This window comes from Mytilus edulis, chromosome 7, assembly GCF_963676685.1.
Source record: "Mytilus edulis chromosome 7, xbMytEdul2.2, whole genome shotgun sequence".
NCBI lineage: Eukaryota > Metazoa > Mollusca > Bivalvia > Mytilida > Mytilidae > Mytilus > Mytilus edulis.
Window position 1 is genome coordinate 59,267,117 of NC_092350.1, and position 24,073 is coordinate 59,291,189.

General features: G+C 31.0%; 1 protein-coding gene across 1 annotated transcript; it reads left to right on the forward strand.

Moving 5' to 3' along the window:
• The first annotated feature begins 1,053 nt into the window (after positions 1-1,053).
• Positions 1,054-24,073, forward strand: LOC139483270 (macrophage mannose receptor 1-like). Its single transcript, XM_071267300.1, has 8 exons — positions 1,054-1,078; positions 2,334-2,419; positions 4,159-4,255; positions 5,171-5,350; positions 14,475-14,606; positions 21,501-21,586; positions 22,553-22,649; positions 23,850-24,073. The coding sequence occupies exons 1-8, from the start codon at positions 1,054-1,056 to the stop codon at positions 24,071-24,073; spliced, it is 927 nt and encodes a 308-aa protein (XP_071123401.1).

A 24,073-nucleotide genomic window follows, 5' to 3' on the forward strand; every position in this document is an offset into this window, starting at 1 on the left:
ACACAATTGAATCAAATTATTTATCGTAAGTGGCTATCCAGTCATATAAATCATCATAGGAAACGCATGTGCTGGTATATCAACAAATGGAGAAATAAACCTCATATTAAGCTGGTGCCGAAATGTTGTTACACAGATACAGGAAAGTGTATAAATCGTATGCTGAAGTCACATTGAAATTTAATAGAAATATTTTTTTCACAACGTCAGTTTTTTCTGTTTCCTTTTCTTTATATCGGGTTTTGTTTTTTCTCGAACCGGTAAAACTTTCAATAATTTCATGGTAATCTCTGTTGATATAAAACAACACAGTCTTTCAAGACTATGATGCATTGCTATTTCAGGAATCACATTCATTTTAAGTGTTTCGATTGCAATACTTATGCCCTACTTTTTTGAAATGATAAAAGGAAACCGAATCAAAAACTTATTGACTTTCTCTAAAAAATGGAGAGTAGATCACTTTTGACTGAACTGCATTCTCAACATCCGTTTAATTGTTCCTAATATCGAAAACATTTTTTTCTTTCTTGATGATACAATTTACTGTTGTACTGTTTTGTTTATGCTTTAGTATCGTTTATATTCTATTGGATAAATGCAACAAATCAGACCAATGGATTCATTTCAGCCTTTATTTGTTTGTTTGTTACAAGGTTATACATGTTATATTAGGAAACCCTATTCAAGTTTTTTTGTCCATTAAAAAGACAGCATTTCAAACTGCAACACACAAGTTACATTGATGTTTATACTGAAATCAGTATGACAATTCCCTGTTTTCTGTTTTGTGCAGCTGTTTATGTCATTACAACATTCCTGTTATACGCCGTAAATGCTAAAGATGTCGAATCGTTTTATACAATGGGAAGCACGAGAGCTATAAGGAGCGTAAATACCTCAGATTTTGACTCTAAGTCAAAACTTGTATGTGCACAGAAATGTTTATCACATCGGCAATGCTGTGTTGCAATCTTTTCTAAGAATTCATCAACATGTCGTCTAGATATTTCCAAAAACTGTTGCATTGATATTGAAACCAAAGACGGATAGATGACTATTCGACGAAATAATTATCGTAAGTTGAAGTCCTTGCCTTGATAATGATCATGTCAATTTAACCTGTACAATGGTGGTCTGAACTACATTTTGGCTAAAGGTATTATAGACATAGTTGTACTTACCTTTGACATTAACCTTGTCAATTCAAATGCCATTGAACATTTTAACTGGTATCAATTTCAAGGTCTGGTGACCAAAAATAATTAAAAAAAAAATATTTCCACTTAACTAAAACTTAAAACTCATCAGAAACTCGAAACTAAATTGTATCTTTGATATCGTCAAATCTCTAAATTTCAAAGGAAGTAAACATTAGTTTTATTCTCTACTTGAAGAACACAACATTTCTTAACGAATGGTTGCATCATAAAGTTGTAAACAGACTGATTTAAAATATTTCGTTGATGTTCACTGATATGACGACTTGATTTAAACATGTTAAAGGTTGATATAAACCACTACAACACATGTAGACGATATTCATTCGCTCTAGACTTTTAGATGTGGAAATTAAAAAGGCCTCTCTCTACTGTCTGTAACTGTTTCAGTATGTACAAATCAGTCGTATATAATTTAAAACTGTATGTTTATTTGAAATTGACGATGTCTTGTTGGTCACCATGCATAACACTTTAAAAAGTGAAAAGTAAAATATGAAACATACCGAACATTCAAAACAGAAAGGTTGTCATAGAATGACGAAATTAAAAACCCAAAATTCACCACACGAATAGACAGTATATGTGATATCATTGAATTAGCACAGGTTTTTCTTGATGTGAACTATGGTGGGTTATGCCTAGTTTTATACCCAGCCAGCTTATATATAAACTATCACGTGTATGACTTTCGCATCAAATTCATTAGTATTGAAAACAAGCAATGGTGTGTATAATTAAAAAAAAGGGATATAGCAAAAAATGAGGCATATGTATGTCAAAGAGACAATAACCCAACCAAAGAAAATAAAGCAGTCAATTATATGTCATAGTTATAATTACTATAAAACCAAACAAGTATGTGAAAACAAGATATTGCTTGATAAAGCATGTTAGTTAAGATGAAAGACAAAAATACGAACATTTACAATAACACAATAATCAATGACTGGAAAATAATCACACAGTAAATTACGCTGTGATACAGGATTATTGTATTTAACAAGTGCTGTCATATACTTAATACATCTTGATAAAAAAAAAAAAAATTGATCGCACAAAGGTTTTATTTGTATTTCCTAAATTGTAAATCGACATATTTGTTGTTCACAGTTCCAATCACCTTTCCAGGAAGTATAACCTTTGGCAATTCCAAGTATTCTATCATCCCAGAGTATGAAGAATGGGAAAATGCAAAAGTAAGTTTACCATTTTATTTGTTTAGAATATGTCATTATCATTTTGTTTTAGAAAGATAACCTGACTGTTTGAAAGGGAATGATATTCAAAAATTCACTAACATTTGTAATGTTTAAATGTGCATGCAATTTGTTTTCATACACTCTACCAATTACATGTTTCCTTTCTGTTTTTTTCTGGATGAACAGAATAGTCTTTATGTCAGATTATAGAAAGAAAACTCTGCTACATAAGTTTCTTCAACTTACGGTATCATATTGAGATTAAAGTTACTCAGAGAGTAATATTTCATATATCATTAAATCCCCAAATCCCAAGGATTAAGGAAACACAAATCAAACCACAAATAAAAGTATTCAGAACTTCATCTATATAAAAATCATATAGAGTTTTACCTTGATGATTTTCTGGTATTCAATTATTCAATAGATTCTTTTTGTTGTCAAATTTATGTAACAAGTTAACAAAACAACACGTTTCTATTGACTAATTTGACTCATCTACTATACTAAAATTACGAGGTCCAATTTGTCAGCCGTCATCACGTAAAAACAACGAATCAAAGAATTCAACTTTATATATAACTAATATAGTACAAAGTTGTAGATTAAAAATTACACCACTCCAGGCCCTTTTGTTTTCCACGTAATTAATATTGCCAATAATTAAGAAGTTCCGGGTCAAGTCCGATACCGATACCAATAGTAAATTCACCTGTAAATTTGTCAGCCGTCATCACGTAAAAACAACGAATCGAAGAATTCAACTTTATATATAACTAATATAGTACAAAGGTGCAGATTAAAAATTACACCAATCCAGGCCCTTTAGTTTTCCACGTTATTAATATTGCCAATAATTAAGAAGTTCCGGGTCAAGTCCGATACCGATACCAATAGTATATTCACCTGTAACTGATTACCTTACCTGTACGTTCCGCATCTGACAGGCGCACCAGCAAACGGTGTATTCAGGATTAATATGCTTATTCAGGATTGATATGCTATGTACACAGGTCATAATCACAGGGTTGACACTACTAAATTGTCAAATTGTTACAGGTCTATTGTAGTATTTTAATCAGTAAGACTGTTTAAGATAAAAATAAGAATACTAACAATCTGGACTAAAGAATAAGGCGTATAGCTGTACAATTTTCAATTTGTTAGCGGGCATGACTTTAATAAAACAGTGAATCAAAGAATTCAACTTTATTTATAACTAATATAGGACAATGCTGTTGATTAAAAAATACTCCATTCCAGGACCTTTCGTTTTTCAAATAATTAATATTACCAATAATTGATAAGTTCCAGTTCGACGGGTTTAAGCAGAAAGATTTGAAAGCAGAGAAAACTGTGTATCTTACAATCGCCATGACTTTATCAGATGACAGTACTAATACTAAAATAAGGCTTGCGCATAGTTATATACTTTAATTCAGTCACGGACCCGAGATATCACGGGTGTGTTCTAGTTGATAACTATAAACATTGCACAAATTGACGAAGAAATTTTTCCTGCACGATCACATAGCACATAACTTATTCTTCATTATTGGTCAGTGGTTGTATCTGACAAAATGGTCAATTGCAAAGTAAGAATCGAGAATGAGGGAAATACATGCAAAGAATACAATGTCCCTTTTTTTTTCTTTTTATTAAGTATACAATTGTGTACATGAATTATATATGATGCGATAAATTTTGAGAAATCTAATTATATTGTTGTTGTGAAGGAAAACTGTAAATGTCTGGGAGGTAAGCTGGTGGAATTGGAAACATCTGAGGAGAATGAGTTTATAAAGGATGAAGTGAGGACTCTGAATACTGGAGGTACTTTTTTTTCTTATGTCCGAATACCCCAAAATATTAGTAATATGTCAATAAAACAAAAAATCAGCATACAACATTTCCGTTAGCAACGAGTTTGTATTACATGAAACATATATAGTACAGAACAAGTCATTGATCGTTGAGACAAGACACAGCTACCAGAAAGTCAAAACATAATGAAACCCGCCTATTATCGTTTGTCTTGACTTGGGTTTTGAAAATAAGAAGATAATCTTTCCATACTGTGTTTTCAATTCCTGTTTTGAAATTGTAAGGAATAACTTTTAGGAAAACATCGCTCTGTTACAAAAGGTTCCACCAACGTCTCGAAATACTCTGTATGCCGTTTGTTTCCCGTTGTAAATTTATTATCGACCGAACAAGTAATATGGATACAAGCGATGTTTTGGATAGGCTCAGTGCGATAGCAACTAAGCAAAACACGTCCAGACATCAATCGGTTATTAAATGGACCATTCGATACACTTTGTCAACGTTATTATTGTCCACGAGTTAAAAAGAGCAAGGAAATTAGCACTAATCCTATTTTAAAATAATATTACATAATGTAAGTTTAAGGTTGTTTCTGGGTTGCAACAGAGTTATGTTCAAGTTCATGAACATACCATGAATTAAGCGTTTTACTTTATACTGAAGAGTGACATCAAATCATCGTTACAAAGTTGTCAGTTTGATATATTTGAAAAGCTTCAAATCAACCAGCTGATGCTTATCACAAATTGCGAATGCATTCAACAGCGAACTGATACGATATGCACTAGACCTCACACCACAAAAGTATTTTGTAATGATAAGCAGTATTGTAGCCTATTGCAGGATACATAGTTCCGTTTTTCCCGAAACTGATCACGCATACATTGTAAAGACCAAATTTCAAATATTCTATCTTTTCAGTCGAGGGATTCTGGATCGGTGGTTATAATTTCAACCACGATGATGACATGGAATGGATAAGTAAACCTAACCAGGGTATTCCATTTAGTGACATGCACACAGGACAACCAAACCATCCAACGACCGAGCTATGCATGATGATATGGAGAAGTTTTGATTTTCGCTGGGGTGATCATTATTGTAACGACCAGATCTCATATATATGCGAATTTCAGTACCAATAGAGTTAACAACTTTGAACAAGTACTTGTAGATAGTACATTGCTGTTGATGATATCAGTTATGTTTGTAAGATGATAGACGACCACGTGATTTTCTATCTAAAGCAGTTAAACTTTTGATAGTTGGTAAATTATTTCCTTGCCTCTTGTTCTGTATATCAAATCATCTGTTATGCATACTTTGTTCGTTTATACAATTAATCATCCATTATTTGAAATAGACGTGTTCTAAAAATAAATTCGTTCAATTTGTTAACCTTTTGAAGTTACATTTGTTATGTATGGTAGTGTTCAAGAGGTGGGATTTTAATATGACTTTTAAATTTTCTTATTTAAAAAGATAGCACTTCTTGTAATACTTTGCATCGTTTAATGCTGAAAAAATGTTTTTTCTGAGCTATTTTGGTTGATAGAAGTTTATATACCATCTAGACAACATGGATACATGTTTAATCAAGTTCTCTTTTGTGTATTTAATATATAAATTTGATTGTTCATTCTACATACACAGTGAGTATAAGACGATTTATGATCGTTTATTCGTCACGGGGTTTCGCACGAGAATAACAGAAAGGGCATATCTAAATAACCCTAGTGTACTTACATTGTGCTGGATCAGCAATTTCCGATCGGAATTTTAATGTTAGTTTGTATGTATTACTAAAATCTGTACGTTATTACAGGAGTTGCGTTTCCTTGTCAATATAATGGATGTAATGCGACTATCATATTTTTAAATATTACTTTTATATTTTTGTGATATCCATTCGACAAATGTTTGACGTGGATCGGTACCTGTACATCCCGTAATTGTGCTATTGTGCAAGAGTAATGTTTTGCATTTTGTATTTTTGACTTGTTTGTATTTCATTTTTGCTTATGTGCTTTGTCTATAAGCCTTTTTGTGTTTCTTTCTTACATATTTGTTGTTTTATAGAGATTGGTAATATAATTAAATGTTGAGTGTTGTACCCCTATTTTGACATGTATACCTATAATGTCTGTTTGTTTTGTCCACATATCGTTATCAATTTTATGAAATTATATGCGACTGTCATACAAGTGAAAGGTTAAGATAGCTATTTTACCTTGGTTAATCCACCATTTACTGCATTAGAAAATGCCCGTACTGAGTCAGGAATATGACAGTTGTTATTCATTTGTTTATTGTATTTTTGGTTTTGATTTTGCTTTCATCATGTTTATATGGGACTCCTCTTTTGAATTTCCTTCGGAGTTTAGTATTGTTGTGATATTACTGTTTACTTGCTAAAAGTTCGATAACCACAATCAATCATTTCGTATAAATTTTTACAGGTGATCGGAACAACATTTTGATTCTTAAAGTAAAATACACAACTCTTACAAAAATGGTCTACAGAGAAAAAATCTATACCATAATCAACGTGCAATTAAATACCTCATATGACTGAAATTTTCATGGTGAATGTCGATTTCAAAGCAGATATAAAGTTTGTAAAATTTTGATGAAATTTCCTTAAAATCCTTAATGTTTGTATAACTTGCTCATGACAACTAATCATACATTAATTCTAAGTTGTCAATAGTAATTTGAGTGCATTCAAAAGTTTTTATAACCGGCAGATACATTTTTTTCTAATATAGCTGTTAAAGGATGTTCGCTTGTCATGTTTTGGAATTTCTGTCAGATTTTCGAAATCCTCTGCCTTTATCCAGTTCAATGCCTTAAACTATTTTGCCCATTAACCCCCATTTTTCTCTTTATAAATAATTTAAATGTATAATTATAAGCCATCTGTAAAAGTCTTATAAAATCCTTATTATTTTTTGATAGTTTTTGAGCACTTAACCTTGTCAATGATAAAGCTATGAAAAATCAAAAGAGAACATTTTCACGCCATAATTTCAATGGCTAATATCTCGAAAATAAGCACATTGACCTATCTTTTTTGGCTCTCTTGGTTCCTTTAATAAACCCCTATCAATATAAACTAGTGTTATGAATAGCTTGTTATTTCGAAACTGAGTAGCAAACATAAGGATCTAAATGATGCCTAGTGGATACATTTATTGGGCTTCGAGAGCTACATTAGCAATAAAGCTTACATTGGCTCCACTTTTCATGATGGAAAAATAAGTGACGTAATGAGGATATAATGATGACAGAGTAGAATATTGTCCGTATCATGCTCATAAATCTGTTATTTCTACCATACTTAATCATAGAGCTTCATTTTGTTTTTTGTGTAACTTATTTTATGCTTTTTTTTAATAGTATTGGTATGCCTTGTAAGCCAGTTAAAAGCTGAAACGATTTTAATGGATGTCCTTGTTTTGTATACCATGCTGACGACTCTTAATAACGATTATTTAGTTGATCATTAATTGTTCTGATAATATATATTTTTTTTATCAATGGATCACATACAAGTCATTTATCTTTTGAACTGAAATTTAACAAACTCTGTTTGCCCATCGTTGTGTTGATTAATTAGAAAGGCATATCTCATTGTCTTATATTACCATCATTAGATGCATTCATACAAATTGAATGCAACCGAAGTAATTAAATAAATTGTTTTCAGCCAACATGCGATACGATTTGCATATATATATTCTAGTATAAAAAGATGTGGTATATGCCAATGAGACAGCTCTTCATCTAGGTCACAATTTGTTAAAGTAAACCATAATAAATCAAAGTACGGTATTCAACCCTGATTTACGCCGAATTGCAAGCTATGAAGGGCCCCCAAAAAGGAATAGTTTATACCATTCATACTGAAAAAACAAAGGTCCAATGTATTGATGAACTACCTATCAATAAAGACGTTGAATTTTTCAAACTTCTATATATCAAATAATGCACTAACCAAAAGATTAGAGGCAAAAAACGTTTTTCTACAGACATATTCGTATATCATTATGGCAGAAAGGTTCCTTAATATATCTCTAACAGATTATTAATTAAAGATTCAATATAGATATTTTACATCATGCCGTATCTTTAGCATAACTTATTCCAGAAAAGTTAAAATTGAAATCTACAGTCTGATAGTACACAATAATAACGTATACGGTTATCAAACAGAACCCTTTAAAATGTACTTCTTTCTAGTATGTGCTTTCTGGCCGGACCAGAATAAGTGGCGTTACATCTAGAAATTTAAAAAGATTGACTTATTGCTAGGCAAAACTTCTTTTATGACTCTTCATATACGATAGGCATTTATAGCCCGCGACATCATGTAACATGTGTAAACGGTGTATCAGTATCGTTAAGGATTTGTGTCATTTAGTATAAGTTTTATAAAACATAAACAGGACACTTTTTTTGGAAGAACAGATGGCAAAGAAGGCACACTTGCTTTTTTGGAACAGTTAGTTTAGTGACAGCTTATCCGAAATACTTTAGTTAAGCAGGAAGTTTCATAATTCAAAAGTCGAAGCAAAAATGACAAAGTCGTTTCAAACCAAAAATAAAAAGAAAGCGACAAGAACAACCAGTGAAAAAAAACCGTCACAAAAACTAGATTCAGCAACACAAAACCAATAAAATACAGAGGAATGTTATGTGTCCCGGAAGAATAAGCAAATCATACCCACTAGTGTCATCGATCATTTTGTTCATTTTAACTATACAATTCGATAAGTCTCCTTCGGATTAGTTAGGATCAGGGAAATTGGACAAGATTGTACTTACGTTAATTGTAACATAGCTGTGGCCATATGTGACACAGATGTTACATAACAGTAAACCAGTCCTGTCAAACTGTATCAGAGAATACATCGACTATAACACATTTGGTTCATAGGATTCATTATAAGCAGCAACCCTGTCATATAAAGCATCCTAGTTAACGCTTGCGCTGGAATATCAACAAATGGAGGAAAACACTTGATAAGCAGGAGATGCTGAAATTGCATTACTTATAATTTCAAAGTGTTTAAATCATAGGCTAAAATCACCTCGAATTGAATATAAAAATTGTTCTCACAACTTGAACACCGTCCAGATTTCTATTGCCTTCTTTATATACCGTTTTTTCTATCTATCAAAAAGGTATTATTTTCAAAAATTGCATAATACTTGTCATTGATTTAATACAATACAAAGACATTTAAGACTGTGCTGTAATGCATAATTATTGAAGGAATCACATTTATATTCAATGTCTCAAACGCAATACTTATTTCCTGTTTACAGCTTTCTTAATGATCAAACGAAACTGGAATCAAAGCTTATTGACGTTTTCCCACATAATAGAGCGTTTTGACTTAATCACATTGGTAATATCCGGATTATTGTTGATGATATTGATATAAGAATTTTTGTTCTGATACAGTTCACTGTTGGTTTATTCTGTAGTATTGTTTATATTATATTGGATAGTTGCATTGAATCAGATCAATGCTTTAACTTTATCCTGTTTGTGTTTATTCACATTTTAATTATATACAAAACCCTATTGCAGACTTGTGTTCTCAAAATCCACGAAAGCATGCATCTTTCAACAAACTTTACACGCTGATCATATACTGAAATCAGTATGAAAATTCAATGCTTTCTGTTTTGTGCAGCTGTTTATTTCATTACAACCTGCTTGTTATACTCCGTAAACATACATGCTAAAGATATCATATCGTTTAAAACAAGGAGAAGCAATAGAGCTATAAGGAGCGTAAACACCTTCGATTTCGACTCGAAGTCAATTATTTTATGTGCACAGAAATGTTTTTCAAATCGGCAATGCTGTGTTGCAAGCTTTTCAAAGAAAACATTAACTTGTAGTATTGATACTTCCGAGAAATGTTGCATTGCTACTGAAACCATAAACGGATGGAGGACTATTCGACGGAACATATATCGTAAGTTTTAATGTTAAAAATGCTTGTCATATGGACACTGTAACACTGAGGTGATTTAAGTTTGTAATCAGTTATGTATAAGAGCATAATAGTATATTAATATTATTACTTTGGAAATATTACAACTACTGTAATTTACAGGAAAAAAAGCAGGAAAAAAGGTTAATGCAATACCAGTGTAAACTTGTGAAATTGTAACGTATGAATGACTAATTTGATCCAGGTAATCATCTGGTGATCCGTTTAGTTGGCAAAAACGGATCACCAGATGCAATGATACCTTAATGATTCATTTGATATGAAACTGAAAACGATATATACATCAATCCTGCATTCAATAATTTATGTCTTTCATCCGTATTGATCTGAACATATCGGAGAGACCATCATAGTTGTACATTCAAAATGAATATCATTTTTTTTGAAAACCTGGATCAAATTCATCATTCATACGTTACAATTTTGTTTAGTCGGTAAGTGCCATGGTAGTCAGCAGTGTATAAAACATTCGGTGTTCGACATGCTAGTGTACATATTTAACATTTTTTCAAAATAAACCTTTTTACTTTTTTGGTCTTTTTTTTGTTTTTGCTGAATTAAAACCCCTCGATCAAGCAATTTGGTTTGCACACACATATATGCACATTGCTGTTTTTATCCAGTGCAATCAAACGTTTGACCATTGTTTTCAATTAAGATGTTAATACATATATATATTTATATTTGTAATGCAACACCTAACATAAAAAATTTTGTAAGTATGACAAATATTGAAATATATTGTAATTAATCTTTTAAAAAATACGGTTTGGTTGGTTTTGGTTGTTGATAAACACAAATGGCTCATACTCATTTTATATTAGAATCGAAATTACACCCTTTTTGTTATCATTCTAGTGATACAATACATGGACAACCTATATCACTCGGCAACCTAGCCCTCTGTATGATTATAAATCGTTCAAATCGATTAGTGTGATAATCATAGTATATATTGGTAAACTGAAGACCAACATATATAACTCATTTACTGTTCGAGGCAGAATTAATGTTTACGTGCTCTTTGTCATCCGCGTTATATTATGTATTTCAATTCAACTTTCGGATCTACAAGAAAAATTAAAACAGTCAATCTCAATCAAGAACTACAAAGTATGAAAGAAAATTGAAAAATAAAATCTTTTATAGGTTGATTGCTGAAATTCAGATGAAAATCTTTGCAAACTTTTCTCTCTTCTGTCTCTGTCAGTGTCATAAGTTTGTACAGGACTATTATCATCCGACACTGTTTGTATATTTCATATTTAACATACATTGTATCTGTTTGATCAGAATAACAACACTACGCGGGAATTTATGATAGATTAAATATGTGATATGTACCTGTAAGATTGAATTTGTGCTGTAAATTTTGAATATGTCAAAATAAAGGCTATTATACATATGGAGCAGGATCTGCTTACCCTTCTGCAGCACCTGACATGACCCCTAGTTTTGATGGGGTTAGTCTTGCTAGTTCTTTAGTTGTCTATGTTGTGTCACGTGTGCTATTGTTTGTCTGTTTGTATATTACATTTTTGGCAATGGCGTTGTCAGTTTACTTTCGATTTATGAGTTTGACTGTCCTTCTGGTATCTTTTATTCCTCTTTTTTTAAAGAAGATGTAGATTAGACAATGTATAACGATCAATTGTAGATCTGCATATTTGTTTTTTGATAAAGTTCCAATAACCAGTACAAGATCCACCAGCTTTGGTAATTCTACTTATTCTATTATTGAAGAGCATGAAAAATGGGAGAAGGCGAACGTAAGTTAAAAATTTAATTCGTATAAAATATTCAGAGATGGTTTATTATATTTTTTAAGCTCTTTTGAAAACCTGTAATGTTTGAATATAGTTTTTGTTAAAAATGGGGATGATAGTCTGCATCTCTGCAGTGATTAAAATGATATACAAATTTGTCTTGAAATCTAATTCCAACATGCTTCTTTTTAATTTGACATGCGATGCATTCCATGTCTCCGTAGGGGTACTTAACTTTGTTAATCATCTTAAACACGTGACATTGAGTTCTTTTATTTGTATTTTAAATCATTAGATTTACATTTTAGTACATTTTTAGTAATATTCCAGTTGCTAATTACTCACACATCCCGTTATTATGTAATTGTAATATGGTAAATTTTGTCTATATTTCTTTTTTGTTTTCCTTTGTTAAGTATTTGTCTATTTTCGTAGTGATGAAGACAATATCATTTTTTTTTATTACTGTAACCTTATGTTTGACATTTTCACTTATTATTTCTGTTAGTTTGGTCACACATTTTCTTTTCAATGTAATTGAATTTGAAGCGACTGTCATACAAAATAAAGTTTTAGAAAGCTATAAAACCAGATATAGGCCAATGCTTTCCACATAACAAAATACATGCCAGGAATATGACAGGTGTTATCCATTTGTTTGATATGTTTATAATAATAATATGTATTCTTCATACAACTTATAGAATATAAATATTACAAATATTCAATTAAAAAATATATTAACAACTTTCCGTTTAAAATTTTCCTCAAAGTTCGGTATTTTTGTTTTGTTACTTTTTGGTTGTTTGTAAAACTGACAAAACAGAACTTGTGTTGTAAAACAATAAAATAGTTGTATGCTTTTAAACGATTCAATCATGCATAAAGATTAAATGAAATTACATATTAAATTGTTTACTGTTTTAATCAAGGAAAGCTGTAAATGCCTCGGAGGGAATCTGTTGGAATTGGAAACATCAGAGGAGAATGAGTTTATCAAGAATGACGTGAGGACTCTGAATACTGGAGGTAATTTCTTCCTATTAATAGTCTGAATAATTAATAGCATGATGTCAATTAAACAGGACAACGACATAAAATAACTTACTTGTTAAATATATACAAGTAGAAAAACTCAATATTAAATTCTCATCTCAAACAATACTTTTTGATATGCCATTTGTTCCAAGAAGCATTTTAAAATCAAAAGTAAGGGATATGAATCGAATGAGATTTGCAGTATACCTCAGCGTGACAGCAACAGAAAAAGAACCAATATTTTAATCAACACCGATAGGTATTGTAGATTGGTACACTTAGTCAATATCTGAATCATGCACTTATTTGAATCAATATGGGACATTGAATGCTAACACTAAGTTTTGAAAATTTTAGAAAAAATAAAACACAGTAAAATCGCCGAGAGAGTTCCTGCTTTGGAAATCACATATGAATACAAACATAACATTGATTTCAGAGTCTATCAATTTTGTTAATTCCTTTTTTTTTTGCTGGTTGACATAAACTTGATGTGCAGAATACATAAAAGTAGCAGCATACTAACGATACAATGTTCAAGCACATCAATATTTAAGGACGTTGAATTGGCAGCCTGACAAATTTTAAAAGCAGTTTATCCGCCCGTAAAAGAAAAATGTGAATAAATTCAAAATAAACTATAACAGCGACATCATCAGCAGTACATTTTACAAATTCCACAAATCAAATTCGGAACACGCTTAGATAACCCGTGATTCTGATTTTATCCCCAACATCTATCAGATATTTACAATATATATATATAAAGTTCATATTCAGAGTTATAATTGCAAAATTATAGAGAATTAATGTATTTAATGATAATAAATGTATAATGACAAATAATTTATAAACTAACAAAGTTATAAAAATACTACCTGAAGATACCATGGTCTTAAGGTACTAACAAACAGGGATCTCTACTGAAATAGCTGTACCAGTGAAGAAATCTGTTAACAGCATGTGATATATTGTTGTTGAATAAAAAAAAACATTTTACAATTAACAAATCAAAAATCAAAAACAAAAACAACAACAACAAAAAAACAACATCAGAATTTATCAAACATAACAAAGCAGCTGACAAGAGTTCTACTTTCGAATATAAACATAGCAATGAACACTTTATGTTATAGGTGGTAAATACCATTTTTATAATTTTAATCATAATTCATTTCGATGTAAATTCTACTTAATTACCTAAATTCATATGTCATTACATCATTTGTACATTTTTTCGTTTGCGATTTTTTTGTAGTGTAATAATATCAACATGATGATCAATATTAACACTTTTGATTCGTCACTAGCAGATATGAAGACTGTAAATCAAAAAAATAATTACGCGTATTGTGTATAGACGATATAACAAATACTCTTTCTTTTTAGTCGACGGATACTGGATCGGTGGTTATAATTTTAACCACGATGATGACATGGAATGGATAAGTAAACCCATCTTACCTATGCCATTTACTGATATGGATCCAGGACAACCAAATGGACCTGTGACCCAGCTATGTATGATGATTTGGAGAAATTTTAAATTTCTTTGGGGTGATCATCCCTGTGACACCCTGCTCTCATATATTTGTGAATTTGAGTTACAATAACCTTGACCAGATCATACACGTACTTTGAATCCATATGTTACCATTGATTGGAATTGTTCGGTTTGCTTTCTATTCATTTGAAAAACTTAATATGTTTTAAACACAATATAAGTGATTGTCTTATACTAGATTATTTGATATTGAATACGTTATTTCTTTGAATTTTGATCTGTTTCTAATAGCTTCAGTTCTCAGTAGTATATTTGTTTCCAGAATGGTTTATCCAATTAAAACAAAAGTAATTATACACACTTCATACTTTCAATGGAGTGATTGGTGATTTTATGTTATCTTTGTTTTGTTGTAACCATATATACGACAACATATTTTGCTAGTATTGTTACACATGCAAATATTTGTCTGAGTGTTTCGTAATTTATTTCATAACTGAATACTTATAAAAACAAACGATTTTTACTATGCTCTACTGCTTTATGACGGTTCATGATATATATTATTTTGTCAGGTGATTATAAACTATGAAAGGTAACATTGTTTTTCAAGGTTTTTGGTGTATGCTAAATTTTAAAAGGCGTGACAAGGAATAACGGATGACTAACATAAAAGTGTTTGTTTTCATACTTTTCATTGTATTTCAATTTGTGCCCAGGTGGAATCAGGCTCAGATGAATTAATGCAGAATGTCCATATACTTCATCAAATATAACAAAGAAGGCAACGACAGATCTGAAATATACAGATAATGACAAATACATACGAGTTTACATATAATGGCATATGAATATAAATAATGTACATTATGTTTAATTACACAATTGCAAATAAATAATAATGCAAAATACAGTTCAACAAGAATGTGTCCTCAGTACACGAATGCCCCACTCGCACTATCATTTTCTATGTTCATTGGACCGTGAAATTGGAGTGGAGTGAAATCTCCAAATTGGAAAGATCATATCAAAGGGAACATGTGTACCAAGTTTGAAGTCGATTGGACTTCAACTTCATCAAAAACTACCTCGACCAAAAACTTTAACCTGAAGTGGGACAGACGGACGAACGGACGGACGGACGGACGAACGGACGGACGAACGGACGCACAGACAAGAAAACATAATGCCCCTCTACTATCGTAGGTGGGGCATAAAAACTCTGAATGTAGACAATTTGATAATCAATGCTTATGAAAACTGTTCACTAAAGTAAGTTAGCCATACTACTATATAAAATATTATATAACATTGAAAATTAATAACAGGTAAATAAGAAAATATAAAGTTTGAAATACAACTAGCAAAGTTAATGAAACTAGATAAAATATTTAAGTCAAAAACTTTTGACCATTAATTAAGTTGAAAACAAACCTTCAATGTAAATACCTTATAATGCTTGCTACGGCTCTTGGTGTTGTTTCTGGTGTTACGTATTCTGCATTGACAATAAAGTTAAAATATACAGTATATATAGCCAAACTGTGTACTGTTAAACAAGACAGAATCATATTTAACATTATACAGAAAAGTAATTTGTACAATAAAAATAATGATGAACCTTGAAGAAATGTCTCGCTCTTTACGTCTTGATCCAACAACTTAACCACTATAACTTTTCCGCCAATATGGCCGTTTTTACACGTCAAATTCCACTCGGAGTACAGACAAACCTGTACATTTGAAAAAAATTAAGAGCATGACTGGAACTAGAAAAGTAAATTTTAAATGCATTTTAAGGTTCAGAATATTTGAAAACTTTACTAGATTTTGCTATTCTTTTTTTTTTGGTAACTGCAGAAGGACTACTAAATGTTACTGACAGACCAGGTCAAGACCTCAGTTGATCCAATTGAAAGATTATGTCTTCATCATATGAAAATGAATCACAATTCGTTAGTGGTTCAGTATCACTCAATCATAAAATATATGCCCAAACTAAAATGTTCCCTTCAATACGGGATCTTTCGAGGAAACATTAAAACGAATTGTTAAAACGCCAAAATATTGTTTCCCTTAAACAAATTAGAAAAAATTAACCCCGACACCGTTTATCTTTTATATTTACGTTAACATCACGCTAAAGTTTTCGGTAGAGCATTATTGAAATATGTATTTGATTCGTATCATCAATAACAAAGCAAAATGTTTAGTAGTTAAGTTAATTTCAGACATCATTTGGAAATGATAAAAACATGGTTTAATGAAGTGCAATATTATATGTAATTAAATTTTGCCTTTCAAAAGTTAATCTTTGAAACGGAAGTATTTGGACAATTCGTGAAAGTGCATATATTTTTTGAATATTGAACGTAAGGGAACAGTTTTTTTTTGACCAGATGAAAAAGTGTAAATACTATTGGAGTATTGAACGTCCATGATTAACTGCACATAGAATAAACAAACACATTGTTAGCATGAACAATCACAAGCTTACATAATCTTATCAGATAATGTACCATCTGGGTAAAAGAGTTGGAATATAAAAGAAAAAGTCGTATGAAACTACTAGTAACATGGAGTTACAATGCAGTTGAGGATATCTTATTGATGCAGTATAGAAAAGGTGTCAGGTAGCAAATATTTAATATCCTTTAAAATTGAATGTATGTAAGATTTAATAACTACTTTGAGTTTTACAATAACGGAAACAATAATAATCATAACAATGGGAGAATACAAATTAAAAAGCAAATTAAATATGATGGTTTCCTAACAAATAAAAAAAAATCCAAACGTAAATAACATTTTAATCTTAGCATCTGTGTTCCGTTTGTTTATAAACAAATAAATTGTACTTTTGTTAATAAAAATTATGTCCGAATCCAGTATGTTTATTTTCCTTTTTTTCGTGAATATACTGTTAGTTAATATTTGAGCTATTGTCACATTTTTTTTATCGGTGCGAAAAAAGAATATAATTAGGACGTCAAATGAGTTTTTTTCGTCTGATTTTGAATTCATGAAAAAAGGCAACCATGCGTGATGACGTCGCATACAAAGAACACACATTTCGGAGGTCTATAAAAAGGAAGGATACAAAACCATATAGTCGTTTAATAATGGTAAGAGTTTTATAAAATGTAAAATAATAGTTAAAAATAGAACAAAACATTTGTATTTGAGTAACACACATTATAGTTGTTATCAATGGACATGACGGAAACATTATCTTGCGATAATTGTTTTTTTTAAATTAATTTCAATACCTACCTATAATTATACCAAAAATAGGAACAAAAAAGCTCTGCAGTCATAAAGAATAAAAACCGATAGATTGATATGCGCTGTTTTTTTAAATTCTCACCATTGTTGTACAATTATAGATCGGATGATATTGTTTACACTTGAGTTGAAATTATTAGGTAAATAATTGAATAATAAATAGTAACGTAAACACCTGAATTTTCTTTGTGAATGTAACAATATAAACAAATGTCGAATTCACAAATATAATTTCATTGAAAATGTAAATCTTTCATACTATATTGAAAAATTCCAAATAGAACTCTGAAACGCAATATTTTGAAAGTTAATCAGAATGCATGAGAAATTAATATCTTCTAAATCAAAATAAGGTATTTAATGATAACAAAAAAGACACGTCTTTTAATTTATCTATTAAAACATATTTAAGAAATAACATTTTAAATTATCATTGAATGCATTTATTACAGATATATGAATTATATACATTTGAATGATGTTTAGAACTTTTTAATCTGCATTACGTAAGGGTACCTAAATTGCACCTATTCAGAAAAAATATCAACGGAAATCTTACAAAATTTCATAGAGACTGAACAATTTGTATCTTTATGATTTGATACTATGCACGTCTTTCAACATATGTAAACATATTTAAATATACACAAAACGTTCACAGTATTTATCAACAGATGGCTGTTAACTGAAAAAGCAAAATGCACGAAAACGTCACCATGCGACGACATCAAAACGTCATCTTTTTAAAATTAGCAAATACAATATATCATAAGTATCCATTTCGTAAAAAATAGAGCAAGCATGGCCTAATATCCAATTGTTCAAAATATTTGAAGAAATGTGACAGAAGGTCGGTTATAAGACTTTTGACGATGTGAATTTAAGCATGGATGCTATTTGGGTACTCCTTATTACAGAATCATGGATAGTTTGGAGGTTGATTCAAACCCATTTTTTTATGACTCAATGTAAATTAAAAATCAAACTGGTGTACATATACAATAAAGAAGGATAGGGCTACAAAATAAACACAATATGGCCATTGTTTTCTTGATCATAAAAAACGTAGGTGATAAAACAGTCAAAATAGAAGCAATTTGGGTACCGTCACGTTTCACACTGTGGTAATAGTTTTAATAAACATTATGCCTTTTCAGTATCCACTCCAAACACATTTTTGGGAGATATGTTGTCGCCATATCATTTTGTTGTTTGCACCTTAGTCAGATTTGTTTGTGTGCTTGTTCAAATTTCAGTCAGTTGTGTTGTATGTTTGATGTATGTTTGAATAGTTTTGAGAGTTTGAACACAGTTTTGTCACACTGACTAATTCTGATTGTTTTGGTTGCTCACCCAATTTTGTCAATATTGTATACTTATTGCCTGGGTATGAGTATAATAGTATTAGTCCTCGCTTGTCCTGAGGCATATCCGAGGGCAATATTTGTATCCGAGGGACAATAAACTTACTATTCTACGAATATCCAGTCAGTAAGTATTTTATTATATCGAAAAAGACAACAGACAATAAATGGCTATAAGAAATCAACTATCGAAATATTAAAAAGAAGAAACCAAACGATAACGTTTACTTCATAGATATGTTAAAATGCTAAGGCTACGTCTTGCACTGTTGTTCATTTTATACTAGATACAGTACGTAAAACACGACATCGTTACTCCCACGTTATTTTTAAAATCCTCCAATTCCGTAACTGCATTTACAATTCTTCGAAATTTAACGACGCTTGTGGTCAAATAGATTCAACCAGGTCCAATAGTTGAAAATATTTGACCGGTGCAATAGTTTAAAGCTTGTAATTTGCTAAATAGTGAAAATATTATGTACGTATTTTATATAGAAAATGATAACTGAGGTATAATTAAACAAACTATTAACAACTGCCGTACAAGTGGAAGGTTTGGAAAGTCACAAAACTAGGTTTAACTTACCACTGAACCTGAAAATGACTGTAATAAGTAAGGAATATGACATTTGTTTAACAGTTGTACCGTTGGGTATATAGTCTTAAGTTTTCCTTTTTCTGGATTTTTGAACTTTTTTTTAATTATGTAGAAATTCGGTATAATTTTTATCTGTATATATTTCAAGATTGTTGATACTTCATGGTTTTGTTCAGTATTTTTTTTAAAGATATTTTTGTTAGAGTGGAATATGTTATTAATGATTGACCTGTTTAATTGTCATATTGACTTAAACAGCGTTAAACCAAACAGGTCAATGGTATCTATTGAAACTCTCTAACAACGTGTACTTATGTATAATTTAAAATACCGATATATATATTAAGACATTTTTATTGTAGTACCATTTCTATTTTATTGGCTAGTTGCAACAAATCAGATCAATGCTTTAACTTAACCCTTTTGATGTTTGATAACGATCTTGTTATATTAGGAAACCATATTTAAGATTGTGTTATTTTACAAAATATCTTTTCTACTCCTGGAGTCAATTCTACAACCACCTATATACGCTGCTGTTTATATTGAAATCAGTATAATGACAGTTTTATGTTTTCCTTATATTACAACTGTTTGTTTAATTACACTTTGTATGTTAAACTTAGTAAACACAAACGCAATGGAGGCTAAATCATATCAAACGACGAGCAGCACTAGAGCTCTGTGGAGTAAAAACACCATCGATGATGACTCGACGTCAATGATTGAATGTGCACTCTTATGCCTTTCAAATCAGCAATGCTGTTTGACAAGCTTTTGTACAGAAACATCAACATGCCGTATTGATACTTCAGAGACATGTTGCATTGATACCGAAAACGTAGACGGATGGAGGACTTTTCGACGGAACATCTATCGTAAGTTTTAATTTTCAAAATGCTTGTCATAGTTACAAAGTAACACTGAGGTGTTTCTTGTTTCAAACTAATTATTCTAATATGACGACCTATTATCGTCAACCAGTATAATCACAATATATCTACCTTTAGCGCAGACGCAGTAATACGCAAAACTAGGCGGTTCCGCCTTACGACCAACTTGTTTATATTGCCATATATACCCTATTTGCGACACCAAACATGTCAAAAGCCCCTATTTACGAAGGCCAAAATTCAGAAACAATATATTTATCTCTATTTTACATCAAAATAAACAAATAAGTCTATTCTAATTTATTTTATATAGTAAAATTCCATAAAACGATAATTCCGCGAAATAATGTTTTGTCTTCGCATGGCATGAAACAATGTGACGTCACAAGTATGTTTCCGTAAATAAATCAAATGTAAATAGCGGGCGTTTTATAGTTTCGTGTACGCCTCAGAACGAATAAATTACATTGAAAGACAATATTTAGGCGAAAAATGCGATTAAACAGAAATCATTGAATTATATATAACTAATATCAAAAATGAGAAACAGTATGAAAATAATTCTGTTATAGGTTGAAATACAGAAGAATCTATATGCAAAACTGTATCTCTTCTGTTTTTGCCAGTGTCAAATGTTTGGACAGGCTTATTTTACATGTTACATATCACCGACATTCTTTTATTATTTCATATTTAACATATTTTGCTGATCAGAATAAAATTACCATGTCGGAATGTATGATATATACATCATATATCTTTTTAAAGTGCCAATAACCAGTACAAGATCCATTAGCTTTGGGAATTCCAAGTATTCTATTATTGAAGAGAGTGCAATATGGCAGAAGGCGAACGTAAGTTAAAGATTATAATACTATAACGTGTTATTGTATACCTCAGTATACGTATTAAAAGTTTTAAATCTCTTTTGAAGAGCCAAAACGTTCGAATATAATTTTTGACTGTTTGTTGAAAATGTAGATTTTTGCTTTGCATCTCTACAGTGATAAAAGTGTATATACCAATTTGTCTCGAAATTTAATTCCAACCAACATGCTTTCGAATTTCACATACGAAGCATTTGCATGTCTTAGTACGATCAAACATAACCTTACTTTGTTAATCATCCTAGTTACATGTTCATGTTCATTTGGTGTTCTTGTGGTCTTTGATTTGTCTATAACATTCTTTAATTTACTGTATAGTAAATGTTTGGTAATATCTAATTGACCTGGCTCGATACTCATACATTCTGTTATTATGTTATTGTGAAATGGTTAATTTGTGTAAATTTCATTTGTGTTTTTCTTTGCTAAGGTGTTTGCCTCTTTCTATAGTGATTATGAATATATTAAGATATTTACTGTAGCACCCCTATTTTTGATATTAGCACCACTTATGTCTGTCGGGTTTTTTCATACATTTTTTCTCTATAATTGATTTTTTTCGACTGTTATACAAGCTAAAGGTTAAACTAAATATACAGCCAGATGTTATACAATGTTTTCTACATAGGAAAATGCATGTACCAAACCAGGAGTATGACAGTGGTTATCCATTGATGTGTTTAAATTTTTGTGTCCAAGTAATTACTTGTTTAAAATTTTCCTCATAATTCTGTATATTTTTTTCTAACTTTTTGTCATAAGCCGTTGTTTGTAACTGACAAACAAATTAACTGTGTTGTGACAAAATGAAAAAGCAGAATGCTTTCACATAAGACAAATTTGCATGAAGATTGATTAAAAATGCGCGTTAGATTTTTTCGATTTTAAAGAATGAAAAACAAACATTTTTGTAATAGCTTTGTTTCGATTAAGGAAAGCTGTAAATGCTTTGGAGGAAAGCTGTTGGAATTGGAAACCTCAGAGGAGAATGAGTTTATAAAGAATGAAGTGAGGACTCTGAATACTGGAGGTGAGTTTCTTCTACTGTTAGTTCAAATATATAACAGCATGATGTCAATTAAACAGGACACCAACATAAAATAAATTAAAAGGTCAACTCACACACTTCACCACAGTCACATGTGTATACTTTATGCATAACTATGGATCTTTGATTTTCTTTAGTTACATCTTCTGACATCTTACTCGGACTACTCTTGAACTGAATTATAATGTGCGTATTGTTATGCGTTTACTTTTCTGCATTAGCTAGTAGTATAGGGGGAGGGTTGAGATCTCACAAACATGTTTAACCCAGCCGCATTTTTGCGCCTGTCCCAAGTCAGGAGCCTCTGGCCTTTGTTAGTCTTGTACTATTTTTAATTTTAGTTTCTTGTGTACAATTTGGAGTTTAGTATGGCGTTCATTATCACTGAACTAGTATATTTGTTTAGGACCCAGCTGAAGGGCGCCTCCGGGTGCAGACCTGTTGATGACTTTCTGCTATTGTATGTTCTGTGGTAGAGTTGTTGTCTCTTTGGCACATTCCCCATTTCCATTCCCAATTTTATCATCTAAATAAACATGATAAACTTGATAAACGAAATTTGCGTAAGGTAAAACACTTGCTTGTCAACCAAATACAAGAAGAATATTTGGCCATACTCAGTATAACATTATTTGATGATAGTATTTATGCAATTTATTCGATGAAACAACTCATATATCAAAAGAGATGTGCAGTATACAGCTGTGTGACAGCGAACAAAAAGTTAAATAATCTAAAATCGACAATTACAGCGATGCGATCATTAATACATTTGAAAAATAACAAACCACAAATCACAAAAAAAAAAAAAAAAAATAAAAAAAAAATAAAAAACATTAGAACTTTTCGATTTTAACAATTCAGGTAAGTAAATTTCTGCGTTCGAATATTTACATGTCAATGGACACTTTCATGTTTCAAGGCAACACAAGGATAATTCCAGGAATGAAACTTCCTTTTTATTATGTCGACATGAAAATGATCATACTTTATTTCGATGTTAATTCATTTAATAAATATGGCATTGCTTCATTTTCAAATTTTGTCGTTTGTGAATTTCGCAGTGTTAAAATATCAATATTCACACTTATGTTCCTCACTAGATGATACGAAAACCGTTCATCTGAAAAAGATAACACGTACATTGTATAGACGATAAAAAATATATTTCTCTCATTTCAGTCGAAGGATACTGGGTCGGTGGTTACAACTTTAACCATGATCATGATATGGAATGGCTAAGTAAACCAAACCAAGTGATGCCATTTAGTAACATGGAGTCGGGAGAACCAAATTACCCTGCTTTCCAGCCATGCATGATGATTTTCAGAGATTTTGATTTTCGTTGGGGTGATCATTATTGTAGCAGCCAGCTGTCATATATTTGTGAATTTCAGAACCAATAA